The sequence below is a fragment of the Apaloderma vittatum genome, unplaced genomic scaffold, assembly GCF_000703405.1.
Source record: "Apaloderma vittatum isolate BGI_N311 unplaced genomic scaffold, ASM70340v1 Scaffold30384, whole genome shotgun sequence".
Lineage (NCBI taxonomy): Eukaryota > Metazoa > Chordata > Aves > Trogoniformes > Trogonidae > Apaloderma > Apaloderma vittatum.
The window spans coordinates 1286-16828 of record NW_009711432.1 but is presented as its reverse complement, the minus strand read 5'-3'; the positions used below and the strand labels follow the sequence as shown (position 1 = coordinate 16828).

Below are 15543 nucleotides of genomic sequence, written 5' to 3'. Positions count from 1 at the left end.
TGCTGACGGAGGTGGGATTCATCTCTGCTCCCTTCAGATCCCCGAAACTGTTGTATAATGTCCTCCTAAAGCCAGCTGAGGTGTGACCTTGGGAACCTTTGTTCCCACCTGGGGGGCAGCACCTCGCGCTTACGGGGTGGCTGATGGAGGGGTCTGACGGGCGCTCACGGAGGGCAGGGGGGAGCATGGGGGTACCCAGCGCGCTGCGTGTGCTCAGAGTCAGGCCAAATGGTGCAAGGTTGGCTCTCGTGCGGTATTTCCCGCTCTTAAAAACAGCTGCATTTCCCCAAGAGGTTTATCAGGCTGTAAATAACGCCCAGGTGATGCAGGTACTGTTTGCCTTACCGCAACGATGGTAACTAGTGATGTAGACAGGAGTCTCCTCACTGACTCTGTTACGTATTTTGGGGAGAATCACACCAGAAATTTAACCTGAACTTACTTTGGTACAAAGTATTAAGGTGAAGGAAGATTATGGGGAAAATATGCTGAAAAGTGTGACTGGGGTTTGGGTCTCTGTTATAACCATATTTTCTCCAGAACAGTCAAAGGAATAAAAGGAGTATGTTACTTTAGAATCTGAATTTTCTTCATGTCCACGTGCCTAATTTATTGCGATCCTTCCTTTTAGAAGTGTGCAAATGAAAAAGCAAAAAGCGTCTCGCACCGTAGTTTTCCTTGCTTGCATTTGCTTGTTTTTTCTAATTCTTAAACAGAAATGTCTGTTGTTTCCCGCTAGCCTCCTACGTGATAACCGATCAAACAGAGCTACGGAAAATCAAGTGCATGGAGAAGACAGGGATCAGCGTAACCAGAGAGCTGATGTGGTGGTGGGGAGTCAGGCTGGCCACGGTGCAGCAGCTCCTGGACCTGCTGCAAGGACTGCAGCTCTACCGAGCGGCTCAGGTCATTCTGGACTGTGAGTACCTGCCCCTTCCTCCCACAGAGAGGAAGGTTCTAGTTTCTCCATGAAATTTTAAAATCATGGAATCCTTTACGTTGTAAAAGACCTTTAAGATCCTTTGGTCTAGCTGCCAAATTCCTCACTAACTCCTGTCCCTGAGCACCACATCTGCACGGCTTTTGAACACCTCCAGGGGCGAGGAATCCAGCACTGCCCTGGGCAGCCTGCGCCAGGCCTTGACAGCCCTTTGGGTGAGAAATTTTCCCTGATGTCCAATGTAAACCTCCCCTGGAGCAACTTGAGGCCATTTGTCATTATACTGTAATGGTCAACAAACTCAGAGTATAAGAGCACGTAAGCAGTTTTGCCGATGCAGCCTGCTTTCCTGCACCATAAGAAAAAGGTTTTGAAAAGGAGAAGTGGTTTATCAACTACCTACATTACTTTTTCCCACTTCATATTTCCTCTATTCCTATCCTATGCTGTCCACAATCCCTCTATAAATTAAACAGCTGTAGTCTTTTCTAACTCTTTACATGTAATTCTTCTCACGTATCTCCAGTTTGCTCTATTTCAGATTTATCTTTTCTGAGGTAAGATTATTAGTGTTTGAACTCAGTGTGCCTACTTAAGGTAAACCATTGCCTTATAGGAATCACAACACTTTCAAATACAGTTTTCCTTTCCATTTTTCACCGTTGGAATTTATGTTTTAATTGCAGCTGTCCTTTTGTAAGCCAAACTGTACCTTCCTCCAGTTCTACCACCAAATCTGAACCCTGGACAACACACCGTCTTTCTGTATTGAACTGCCCCCAGAAGTTGAGTGGACCATGTTCACACACATTGCCACCCAAAATCTACTTTCTGGAAATCAGATATTTGCATGAATTTTGCCAGTTCTCCAAAGAGAATTACTAGAAAGAAAAGTTACAGACTTCTTTAACATGGCCGAAAGTGCTGAGAGAAGTACTGTCCAGGTGCGGGTGGGAAATTGTGAGGATGTCGCTTCCACAGGTGGAAGACGTGGGGGAGCACAACCTCGCAGTCCATGGTGGGGAAAGCGTCAGCAAGCCGGGGGTGGTTTGGAGTCACACCAGGAGCAGCTGTTGCGAAAGAGCAGCCAGGGCACAGCTGGCATCCGCTGCACAGCAGAGGCAGCTGCTTCTCATGGAAAGTCCAGTAATGCATCATGGGTTTCTTGTCACAGCGTCTCGTTGGGTAGCACAGCTGGTTTGCTGTAGCTTCCTGGCGTTAGCAAGACTTTCACTTTGGTGTGGCAGAAAAAAGTCTTTAGCAATGGTATTTTAAATTATTTTTTTATATAAAAAAGGAATATTAAGCAATACAGCACAAGCATCCTTCAAGCAAATTCTGCCTTAGTTCATCAAACACAATAACCACAGATGCTAATGAGAGCATTGCTCAGTTAATAGAACTGATTTTGCCATCGCTCACATGCAGCCTTTTGATTCCGCGCATCCACTTTCCGACTGAATTCAGCCGCAGCATTCATTTTAGGAGATTGTAACAATTCTTACTGCTCATTCTTCAGCAAGGCAAACAAGGCTACAGGAAAGCAAACCTGATTCTCTTTTAATTTGTCATCATCAGTAAAACAATTGTTAATTTAGTCACAGTGACTGTGACTTTGAGGGTCCAGTCTGAGTGAACGGGATTGAAAACAAAATCTTGATTTTCTTTATTTTTTTAGATCTCTACGTTGAATAAGTCTGATCTAGCTATCCACAGTGCAATACCCTGGCTCCCTGATAGTGTTAGGGATACTCTGGAGTAGAGGGTGACCTCCATGCTGTGATGTCACTCTTGCTCTGTGCCTGTTCGATATTTAAGAGAGTTGATTCCTAGGCCATAAGGAGAGTTTCTGGGTGCTCTTACACAACAGGGTATAACCTGCCACACCTTAAACTCTCATTAGTTACAGCCCTTGCTTGCTTTTCCTGTCAGAGCCTAAGTTCTGGGGCCCACCTTTGTTTACAGCTGCCTTATTGCAGTGTATTCCTTTGCAGAGTTTACTAACAATTCGGCTTTCTACCTTGTGATTTAATAAATAACACCCTGCATTCTCCTTCCGAGAAACATACAGACTGAAACTGAACAATCACTAGATGTTTTTACCCCTGTGCTTTTCAACATAATTCTTCTCTGTGGCAGAAAAGGCTGGTTTTGTTCAGTTAGGTAGGATGCCTTTTCTTTCCCATGTGGGTCAACTTTTCCATTTTTGCACATCCTGAGTTCAAAGAGCTGAGAAGCATTGCTGCTTGTAACATCGGAGCTGCTGCTGCTTTTGCCCCGGGGTAGAGGGTTCTGTTCTCTTACAGACCTTTAAAACAAGACCGTGAGTAGATTTCAAACTGAGATTAGATCAGCATTTCGCAGTGGTGCATGACTCCAGGAGAAGCTTCGTGTATTTAATTTCAGAAAGCTGTAGCCTGCAAACCCCAGCACTGTTGGATGTGAGCTGATGTTTAGCACGTTCGGTCAAAGGAGGCCCTGGGAAGGCGAGGGCTGCGGGGAGGTTCTCTGCTCGCTGGCCCTGCTCCTGCCTGCAAAGGCCAGACCCTGGAGCAGGTCAGGCCCGAGGGGCAGCACCCGTAAAGCCCCCGACAAGACTCTGTATGCAGGAACGGAGTCAGATCTGTCTTTCAGGCTTCCAATCCAAGCACAGCTTCCAGCAACTTTGCCATTAAAAATAAAGATACAACACAGGCAAAAATAATCATCAGCACTGCGCAGGCACATTCCTCACCCTTGTGTTTGTCTCTCTGGTTTGCTTTTCAGCGCTGGGTAAATACCACTTCAGCTTGTGCAACGTGGACCTCCCTCCAGTCGCTGGCACAAGAGGGCATTACCTGCCTTCTCTTGTGCTTCACTGATTTACCTTTTTGTTTGAGCTCTCTGGAAAACATTTCTGAGACTTTGTGGACTTTGCTTGCCACAAGCTGCAAAATCCAAGGGTTTTCCCCCTGTTAAAAATAAACCCCAATAAACTTCCTCTGGGCAGCAGGAGTGCCCTTTGTCTGTGATTTCGAAGGAAAAGCTTAGTTTCTAAAAGCTGTAGTTTGCTGATGCAAGTAAATAGAGGCCTTTACAATGATTTCTGTGGGCTAGAGAGTAAATAGGGAAAGTAAATATGAAGAGAACGTGGCAAGAAAGGCACACGCTCAGTTCAGGTGAGCAGACGCTGATGTCAGAGATCTACCGTACCTCTGCTTCTCTGATCTCCTCTGTGACAATGGATGAACTACAGTACTGGCCTGTGCCACGGAGGGCTTCAGAATGTTCACTTCTGAATGTTCGTAATCTTTTTTTTTTTCTTATGTCAGTTCTTTAGCTTTAGCGGTGACCTGTTTGTCTGATGTGGAGGAAGTTGCAAAATTCATGAAAAACCCTGAAAAATAGGTTGAAAGAAGGAAGTGCTTCTAATTTAAAAGATTTCTAGGTTAAAGTGTAGGAGGGAAAAGCCAAAAACTGCAGAATACAGGGCCCGTCAGTTTTGACTCAAGGCCTGCAGACTGTTTATGGCTGATTTCAAAAACCCGTAAAATTTGGTGTTTTGTAGCCCTCTGGCACAATAATAAAGAGTTTTAGTTTGAAGACCTAGTTTCACTCAAACCTGCAGTCACCGATGACACTGAAGAGGTGGGTACGAACCCCAGACAGAGGTCAGAGACAAAAACCTGCCTGATATGAACGTGCCCACTTGGCCCATTATTGCTTTTCAGATACTCCTGCTCTGCAGCCCTCAGCTGTAAATGTACCCATGGATAAGAGTTCAGCTGCTCCTTCAGGAGATTTTGACAATCTTGTCTATCATAGCAGCCTGGGTTTTTTTACTTTATTTTTTTGTAACTGTAGCCTAATGTAATTTTAATAATTCCCTCTAAGATGTACATATTTTTCAAGTCCCTGTGTGCTGAAAGCGTCTTTGTACTTTTAACCAGACTTCAGGTTGCTTTTCCGGGCCCGATTCTGAGGTTTTGCCAACGCATATACAACACAGGATCTTTTAGAGCTATAGTGAATCAGTAATTCAGCCTTTAGTTTTTCCTTATATATCAGCGAGTCTGAACCTTTGACCATTTCTATGTTTTCCCTAGACCGTCTTCAGTTTGTTTCTTTATGGTCAAAAGTAAAAGTATGAATTTTTTATTGCAAATAGTTCTGTAAGGGAAAGTGTTTTTGTGGAGTGACCAAGGTCATGAGAGTAAAACCACACAACTGAAAATTGTCCTGAAATATTCAACTGGCTAAAACAGATACAGTTCTGCCAAACTTCCTCCCAGTCCCATGACAACTAACAAAGAACTAGATGCTTTCTTTAAGCTGGGAGATATTTATGATTTGAGATCATTGGCCGAAGGATGCTATATAGAAAATGACAAAATAACTATACTATTATTGCTAATTTCTTACTGTAAGATACTATATATCTTTTGCGTAGCCATGACTGGTATTTGTTTGAAGCCATCCCTTCTCATTAATTCCCACTAGCAGTTAATGTCATGAATATGATCAGAATTTAAATACCAATAGTATTTCAGCAATTTAACAATAAATTGCTTGAATGTTCATTTTAGTGTTCATATTAATTTACAGTCTGTTTTCCTGACAAGGATTATTTCCTGATAACTGATTAAACTCAGACTCTATTTTCCCCAGAAATCTTCATCTTCCCTTTCTTCTCTCTTGAAGGGACATCAGCCTCTAATGTTACCCACTCTGAAAAAGAAGAGCTGGTAGAGCCACCTAAACAGGAGAACATACCTGTAACTCCCACAGAACACAAAAACAAAGAGAGGGAGACTGAGATTAGTCTGCTGCCAGCACCAGACTCTTCACATCTGGGAATCCCGCCAGCAGGGAGTAAGTGACGGAATTTGCTCTAACGTTGAAATGCCCACAGCCGAGACTGCTGCCCGTTCGCCTTCAGTACCGTGTGATGAATACACAGTGCTCACACCTCAACACTTGCCTTTTCCTCCCACTGCTGTCTCCCAAGCTGCTCATTTCTAACTTCAGCACACGGCTTCCTATTCCTCCTCCCTGTACCCCTCTCGGCCTCAGGTGATGCTGGCTCCGCTTGCCCTCGGTGTCTCAAGAGGTTTCCCAGGTCTGTGTGAACACCCTGGTCCTGTCCTGGCTCCGCACTGCGACTGGATCAGTGCAAACATTTCCTGCCCCGTGTCCCTCTCCCCAAGCCAAATAAATCTGGGCCAAAGAGCTGAGCCTGGGGCAGGCAGGGCGCAGACCTGCAGCGCGTACCGGGAGAGCACCTCCCCGGGGTATGGACACAGGAAGCCAGGGCTGGAGGGATCTGTGTAGTCATCTTGCGAAGAGGAACTGGGGAAACAGCTCCCTATCTTCACACAGCACTGCGCATTTTGACAGCTTGTCACAGATTATCCCTGGTTAGGAAATCCAACAAAATACCCCAGACCTTCATACTTAGTCACAGGCTGTGGTATTACAAAAATAAGGTGTCTTTTCAATGCTGTTTTTTCAGTTTCAGGTGCTGTTTCTGAAGGAGCCTTGTATTCACTTCCTTCTCCGCCACCTCCCCCAAGAGACCTTCTGAAATCCCTGCAGTCAAATCCTCCTGTCTCATCAAGTGTGAAGGTAAATCCCTTTAGTACTCACTGATTATAACAATGAGAATTGTCTTTGTGAAATTCTGTATTTCTTCAGTTAAAGTTTATCTCTCTACTTGCATAAAATACAGATCTGGTGAAGAAGTGGGGCTTCATTTCAATTTGTTTGGGCTGAATATAATAGTAATACTATAGTTAAGATTACTTATGGTTTACATCACTTTTTTTGCCAGTGAAGGGAAAAATTAACAATATTGCCTGCTGCATAGCTCAGCATGGATAACATGCCCACAAATAGCAATTAATTCTGCAGGAATTTCCAGTTCCGATTTTACAGAGGACTTGGTGTGGTCGTAGGAGAGTGCAGTACATACCACTGGCTAGTCAGAATGGCATACTTCTTGTAGTTTAATTTTTTACTTAAAATGTGGTTTCTGCTCAAAACTGGGCTAGTATCAAATGTACGTCAGCTTGGCCAGAGCCTTGTGTAGCTGACAACTGAAAATCTCCAGGGATGGAGGTTCCCCTGTTCCAGTGCCACCAGACTCAAACCCATGACACCATCTCACTGTGGAAAGTTTTTCTCCTGTTCCTAATGATTCCAGCACCATCCCTTGTTCCTTCCTCCCTGTAGCTCTCTTATCTTTTAGTCGAGCTAGATCTGTCCCGTGGGTCTTCAGAGTGTTCTCCAGATCCACATGCACACACTGGCCTGTCATGGTACTGTCTTGGCCTGTTTTCTCAGGTTTATTTTGTACAAGTTTTTTTGTGTTTTTTTTAAAGACAATTGTATTTTAAGAATTTGAACTCTTCCAAAATAACATGGTTCAAGAGTACCAGCAAGAAGAGAAGATTGCTACAAAGAATGCAGTAGTTTCAGAGTTTCCTGAGAGGGAGTTAATGTTTTGTTTTCTCAAGCCTGGAGCACATTAAGGTTGTGCAAGCTGTGCGATGAGGCTCCAGTGGAACTGGAGTAACAATTGGCATCAGGACTTGCCACACTGGAAGCAACAAATTATTGCGCAACCGACACCAGATGCTTCAGAAGTAGATGTCAAGTTCCTACTGGAACATAAATACATTGTGAAGGATCCTACTTTCTGGTCCAGCTGTTTCTTAATATTTGCCCCAGCCACAAAGATTGATATTTTTTGTAACTTAAACTAACATCACTTCTAACAAAACTAAGTCTGTTTTCTGGGAAGGGTGGGAATGCAAAGTGGTAACTGTTTTCAGGTCTCTTCTACTATGCAAAGCTTTTACATCAGCAAAGCACATCAGGACAGGTATCACAAGGGGAAGCCCTCAGGAGGGATTGCACAGTACCTTCCACGGGTTCCTTCAACAGTCACCGTGATTGCTCAAGTCTTGGAAAAGAAATTATGGCACCTGAAAGAAGAAAATGTGTATGAATTTTCATGAGATACTTATTTCTTCTACAAATGTGTAGCCTTGCAGCTCTTCTACTCCTCAGCAGGAGACAATGACTGATCTCCCCAGCGGGAGCCTTTTGTGGACCCAGAGGGAAGTTACTAATGCCACCGATGGTTTCAGTGACAAGAGTAGAATTTGTGAGGGTACTTTTGCAGACGTCTACAAAGGTCAGAGGAACAACGTGGTGTACGTCATCAAACGACTGAAAGAGGTAAGTACTCCCCCTTTTCTTTTTCTTCAAGAGGGTATAATATTAGTATCTCATAAACATTAACAGTTGTCATTTAGTATTGTGTGGGCAAGGAACCAGAACAGCTACATGAGACGAGAGGTAAAAAGGAAAGGATGTGAAGTAAGCAAACCTAAACTCAGCAGGCACATAGGAGAGATGCTTTATTCTAACGTGAGGAGTTTTATGAATTCTGTCCCTGGGAGTATTCTGCACTGCAGCTGCCTGCATTGAGACTGGATCAGAGGTGTCTTTACACCAGTTTTTGTTCTAATTTTCAATTGTGTCTCACTCAAAGTTGCCATCGGTGACACCTGCTGAGGTGGCTTGTCATCTACAGACTAGAAGATGTGTAGAAATGCAACATGTCAGCAACTGCTATTGACATTCCGTTGCATGGTTTCATTTTTCAGACAGAATGCACAAGCCCGAATTCCACCCAGAGGTTCTTTCACACAGAAGTACAGGTTTGCTTTCGGTAGGTGCCTGGCTTTCAGACTCAGCCTGTTGCCTGTGTGTGTAGCTGCAGGCCGGTGTGCCCGTCTCCCACGCACCACGCTGAGGGGGGGACTGCAGGCGTCCGTGCTGTTTTGCGGGAGCCCTGAGCCAAAAGCTCGGCTGCCACTGCCACCGCTGCATCCTGCAGAGCAAACACGGCGCCTCTGGCAGTCTCGGGCGGGAGGACATCAGGCTTTCTGGAATTCTGCCTCCCTCCTGCCTGCTGAGAGCCACCACGCTGCCACCACCTCTCTGTGCTGGTAGGTTAGCCGGCCTTCTGCCGTCCTGCGCGGGGCCAGTCTGTGCTTCCAGCTGCAGGGCACACGGCGCGGTTGCCTTGAATTTAGGAATTCACTCCAGCTCAGGAATGTATTTTGTCTGTGTTACTCTTCCTGCATTTGCAAATCACTGTTGATCTGTGCCCACAGGTGTTGTCATGTCAACATTTTGCAGCTGTTGGGTTTCTCAGTAGAGACCGGATTGCACTGTCTCATATATCCGTACCTGCCGAACGGGTCACTACAGAACAAACTCCAGCGTCAAGTAAGCAAATCATCTGGGTCTGTCTTCTGCCTGTGCCAAGTCCTGTCCTGTCCATGCAGGAAAAGCAACTGTACCTCTCTGAATTCCGGAAACAGCCAAAAATAAGAAGTGCCCAAGTATCTTGACTACAAGTCCTAGAAAGGCTACAGCTCTTTGCCAGTTTTTCTGCTGCAAAGCAGATCAGGTCAACAGGAAGTTTCTGCTGTGCAGCTTTCAGAGTTTTAAAGTAATAAAGAATCGGCAAAATGTCTTTATTTATCTTGTAGTATTTCACTGGATTTGGAAATATGTTTCTGTGTAATCCATCATCGATTGGCGTAATGTGCTACGACGTTTTGCAAGAGCTAAGGAGGCGGCAGCTGGAGCTGCTTACACCTACTGAGAGAGCGTTTGCAGAGCAGGTCACAGGGCAGAGAAACATCGGCAAAGCGGGAGTTTTGATTTGGGCTCAACATCAGTCTTTGTTTTTCAAAACTACTAACGTCTGACAGTTTTTATTCTACAAGATACCATATTTTCCTCACTTCTTTGCAGGATGATTCTGCTCCACTGACCTGGGAGGTGCGAATTAGCATTTCTATAGGACTTGTCCGAGCTGTACAGTATTTACATAATTTTGGAATTCTTCATGGGAATATCAAAAGGTGAGAGCTTTCTCATATCAGCACTTCCGTGGTCACCTGTTAGTTCCAGGATTTCTCTTAACAATAATGTTGGAAAGCTTGTGCAGTTTTGAAATTGATTTGCAGTATCTTTCTGCCATCTCTTGTCCTGCAGGATGTTTACTGGTTTATCTTTAATAGGTCTCTGTTTTCTAAATGATGGAAGTATATTCTTTTGAAGAGATTTTTTGAGTGCTTTGTTCTTCCCCTCTACCTTCCTACGATTCTTCATGCTCTCACTCATACGCAGCAGGCCAAATGCTGGAATCTTTCAGTGCTTAACTTTAGAAGTGTACAACTGTAATTCTTTACCTCAAAGTAATTACTTGACCAATATTGTTATTTCTTTTTCTTCCTCACAGCTCAAATGTCTTGCTGGATGAAAACTTTACACCAAAGCTTGGACATTCAGGTCTGCGATTGTACTCTGCTGATAAAAAATCAGAATATGCTACGATGAAAACCAAAGTCCTGCAAGCTTCTCTTACTTATCTGCCAGAAGATTTTATAAGACATGGGCAGTTATCAGAAAAAGTTGATATCTTCAGCTGTGGTGTGGTACGTTGCCTTTTGTCCACGTTCCAGTGCATTCTTTTGTGCTTCTAGATAGGAAATTGCATGTGCCTCATAGAGTTGTTTTGTCAGCAATTTCATATCACAGCTGCTGACTGTATAATGTGTTTGAAATCCTGGGTTTAATGATGTTCAAACTCCAAATATACTTCAGTTTGTGGCAAAGTGAGGTGAAACTCCTTTTTCTCTCGATGCAAAAAAAAATTACTGCTGATTGCTTGTAAGAGTAGCCAAAAGGTTTCAGTCAAGTTCTCAGAATTCTTGCAGATTTGCCACGTGAACTGCTACAAACGTTGCCTCCTATTTTGGAGTTTCAACTGAAATAAATGAGTCTATGGCACTGTCACCTGTCTCCAGGTGTTTCCATTTAAATAGGAAGTTACTCTGTTCAGTGATTTCTTATTATTTAGAATTACTTTCTTCTCATCCACTGTTTCAACTATATCTATTGTACCTAACTATAAAATTTGGACTTGGCTCTGGAGATCTGAAGCGCCATAAATATTGCCCAGATTTGGCGTTGTTAAGCCATCTGAAGTAAAAATGTAATTTCAAAATGCCCTGGTAGTTCAGTACTTCTTTGGTTACAAAATTAATTTTTAAAAATGGAATTAATTCTGAACCAATTGTTGTATCTTTCAAATATACTTTTTAGGTCTTAGCAGAAATACTGACAGGGATTAAGGCACTGGATGAAGGAAGACACCCTATGTATTTGGTAAGGAAAAGCATGAATAATGAACACCAACATGAGCGAATAGGGCTGCTGTCATAAAATGAATTTTCAGTTTGTGTAAATACAGTTTGTTACTTCCAGTCTGTGAAAAAGGGGTGTTCAGAAGCCCTGTCCTGGTTCCATTAGCATCAACAGCCTCCCTGCCTGTAGAGAGAAGCAGAATGCATATTCCCCTTTCACACACTACACTCACCAATGTGGGCCCGGTTATACTAGGAGATCCTCCAGAATAATTGGTACCAAACATGCTTAAATCCATGCTTAAATCCATGCTTTTGTAAGAGACGAGGCATTCGGAGCCAAAGGGAAAGGGGACACACGGGCAGGTGGTGACTGCTGCTGGTGGTGCCCGTGTTTATCAGGCGATGGTGCGTTGCTGGAGCTGACACCCTGCCCGGGGTGTGAGCGGAACTAAACAATCGGCTTTCACAGCCAACTGGAGCTGGTATGACCAGCCTCCACCTCTGTTCCGGATCCGCCAGCGTGTTGAAGCTGTCAAGGGAAAAACGACGGCATTCTTAACTGCTTCCAGGCAATGTTCAAATGAGTTCAGAATATAAGGGATCCTCGGCTTAGGATTTCTTTAACCAAGGTTTGAGAAGTCCTGCACGAGTGCTGCTATACACAGTGTTAATTATTTTCCATTGCTATAAATCAGCATAAGAGCTGGGTCTGCTTTAGTGAATTTGACATCAGCCCCATGCAGAGAAAACCCTTGGCCTTTCCTCTCCTGGGAAAATCAACGTTTCTGCCAGTTGCACGAACGGAGATTGTTAAAGCTTATAGGTGTGTAAACTGGCCAGGAGGGAGCAATGAGAACAAACACACAGCACGGCTCATATTCTCAGTGATTCAGATAGAAATAAATGTTTGTGTTAATTTTGCCTTGCTAATGCATCTCTTTCCTTTGAACAGAAGGATATGATTGCTGATGAAATTCAAACAGCGAAAGAAAGCTCACGCTCCAAAGTGACAAATTTTGAAAAGCTAGCTGCCAAGGCAATATGCTGTAAATACCTAGACGGGAAAGCAGGACACCTGCTGGAAGAGGTTGCTCTTGATTTTGCCTCAGCCATCTGCCTTTGTCTGAGAAAGAAGAATTCTAACATAGCAGAGGTAATATTTTAAATACGCGACCAAGGTTTTAGTCTTCTTGGCAGCAAGAAGCAATGAAGCCCCATCATTCACGCCTTACTTGTTTTTGAGAGTGCTGCCATGCTGCCATGGGAGAATACGTGGAAGCAGGGGTATAGGAATTACTCTGCATTCACAGATTTTTCTGTTAAAAACAGGTGCTTGAACTGATGGAAACGGCTGAAAACAAATTACGAGAGCATTACATCTCTGGAGGCAGCATTTCTGGGTTCTCCACAAACACTCCAGAAGAAACCGATGATGAGATAACCAGCCTCAGCCTGGAGGTGCCTTCTGCAGGGGAGAGCAAAGAGGACAGCGCACAGCTCGCCATCCTCAGCACTGCCAGCGCCTGCGCAGCTTCAGCAGGGCTTGGGTCCCCCGACATGTACTGCGCCCAAGGGTCAAGGGTGCCTTGTGAGTCAGATGAATCCAGCAGTTTTACATGGAATGCTACTGACGAGCCATATAGCAACAGCGGTGCCAACTTAGAAAACGTAGCAGCCTCTGAGTACAGGATCAAGCAGGAAAAACCTGCAAACGGACTCCAGGAGAGAAATGCGGCATGCGCCAGGAGTGACAGCGTCTCGGCCGCAGCGTCTGCGGCCCAGGGCACCTTTCAACCCCCCGATGCAGACCTCGGCTCTCTGCGTTCCTCGCAAGGTAAGTCTGGATAAATCTGACGGGCGCAAGCAGAACAGTCGAACGCACGTCGTCTTTAAGTGGTTTTGGCAAAGCTGCCCATGCTCCTGGTACGATAACTGAAGTCTTCATAAAAGCACTCTTGTGTCACAACAGTAGGGACAGTTTCTCTCTTCTCCAGAAGTGCTTAGGTTCTTCTTCCTACTTCTAAATGCTTTTCCGTAAATCCTTTCTCTTTGGTTATGATTTTAGCAATAAATCTACAAACTGTTATCTGGTTGTCTATCAGATTTTTTTCCCTAGGCCATTTTTTTTTCTTAATTTAAAATTATAATCAATTTCTTAGACAATAGATGGACTTTTTTTCTCAATACTTGGGCTTTTTTTTTTTCCAGCATTAGCCAGAGAGACATCTTGGAATATAAAGATAAATGATCAAAAGAAGAAGCTCATGGAAAATATTTTGTTGTATGAAGAAGACAAGTTAAACAGTTCTGAACTTTTTGAATCATAAATCGCATGGATTTATTAGCAGTGGCCAGCTCAGAAGAAGTAAGGACTGTGTCTTCATTAGAAAGATGGTAAAAGTGTGCCTTTCATCTAGGCTGTAGTAGATTTGAATCAGAAACATCAGGCCTGACTGAAGAAAACAGAAGTGATCACAGCGCAAAGAAACAGAAAATGCCTGTTCTCAAGCAGATTAAAGCCCAGTGCTACTCTGCAAACAGACACGCAACATAAAAAGATACGGCAAACACTATTCCAAAATGATTTAGGATCCTTTTGCAGTGTGTTTCAGAAAGCACCTACATACATAATGTATGGCATACTGAAAAGCAGGGCAAGCACTGAGCAGCAGCTGGCCGGCACTTCTTTTATCGCTATCCCCCAGGTCGCAGCGACACAAGCCTTCAGTTTTCGGATGAATCTACCCTATTCCCTGTAATCGTAGTCCACATACTCAGCAACACTGCATTACCAGAGAGGGGAATTTCTATGCAAGTTCTCAGATGTATTTTACATGACTTAATTTGAATTGCACTGACCGTAGCTGTAAGGAAATCACTGAAGCCACGTTAGTCTGTTCTGTGAGCTGCTCTCCTACATCCATCCATGTGTGTGCCTCCATCTGCAGTCGGCCTTTGAGGGTCACTGCCAGGAGCTCTACGGCAGTGTTTACTGCTTCCTAAGAGTGGGGTTGGGAGTTAATTTTTTCTAAGCGTCCTTTACACTTTATTAAGGTTTCTCATTGTGTTTCACATGCTAACTTTTGTCTATTTTGGATCAAGGACAACATTGTAATTTAAAATATCTTTAGGTTTTTTATAGGTCACTTGAAAACTTGCTTTGTTGTATTTATTTTGGGAGTGGGGTGATGAACAGGTGAAGGATGAGGTCATCAGTGGGCCTGCTCACCTCGTGTTCGAGAGGAAATCGGTTTTGTCTGTCTCTCGGCTTGCACAGCAGCAGCAGCCTCAGGGTCAGCCTTGCTAATCACGCTCAAAACAAGAAAAATAGAAATTTGGATGCTGTCATATTTATTATCGAGTGAAAGCCACCTGGAGAAAGTGTCACTTCTGTTGTTATGACTATTTATTACTTGTGATAATGTTAGCATATGCCACGCCTGTGCAGGAAATACAGGTTTATTCTGACCAAGAAGAACAAGAACACGTAGCTCAGTTTACAGGCAGGTGACTGCTGCCTCTTTAGCACAGGTAACACGGCCTGATGTAGACATGGCTAAATCCATAATGGAGTTCAGGGAGTATTTTTAAAAAATACTAATTTATATGTAATTCTTTTTATTAGAATTGTGTAATGGTATAGTTTTCCCTACCTTAACACAAAGGTCTCTGTGTAAGACCTCATATCTCCTATATTTTACAGTACCTAGTTTATTGTAAGTACCATTATGAGCAAGGAAAAGTATTTTAAGACGTGAGTATTGGAATCATCTACGCATTTATCAAATTGACTTCTACACTAAAAACTGTAAAATTCCTTATATTTAAGTGCCTTTGATACTATCCATCTATTTGCCAGTGTCAGTATTTTTATTATTTTACCAGAGTCAAACCAAGAAAACATTGATCCTGCTGTAAGAAACATTAAGTATATTCAGATTGGTCAATAACTTGTTCCGTGTTAGTTTTACAATATTCTGAGGTGACATTCATGGTCTTGTGTGGTTACATAAGTATCTAATGGAACATGTATAAGACACTGCATAGTCTTACAGTACCGTTACTCTGTTGCATAACTTAGGTATTCAGGAGAACCTATGTTTAAATCTCAACTTGGCAAATTTATGCATTACCACTTACTAATACCTTTGTGAATAAAAAATGTGAAAAAAATGCTTTCTTTATAGCCTGCTTTTTCAAAACTTATAGCACAGAAAAACGTGTCTCAATCCACACTATTTAGGTAAATTTGTGTTCGTAGGGAAGCCGCTATCAAGGCCTCTTTGCACACACTTAATCATTAGTAATTATTAGCACAAGCATGTTATTCAGTCGTCATTCACTGTTAAACACCTTATTTGTTTCCTTTGAGATGTCCCTAGAGAAAAA

General features: G+C 43.3%; 1 protein-coding gene across 1 annotated transcript; it reads left to right on the top strand.

Annotated features, from left to right (window-relative positions):
• Window positions 1–739: 739 nt before the first annotated feature.
• On the top strand, window positions 740–12988 carry LOC104267111 (interleukin-1 receptor-associated kinase-like 2; the record flags this gene model as incomplete). Its single annotated transcript, XM_009867644.1, has 11 exons — window positions 740–919; window positions 5621–5791; window positions 6438–6544; window positions 7967–8161; window positions 8593–8657; window positions 9106–9220; window positions 9755–9864; window positions 10245–10440; window positions 11111–11173; window positions 12107–12307; window positions 12484–12988. Coding segments are annotated over 11 exons (1908 nt in total), but the record flags the coding sequence as incomplete, so codon positions are not given.
• Window positions 12989–15543: the final 2555 nt, after the last annotated feature.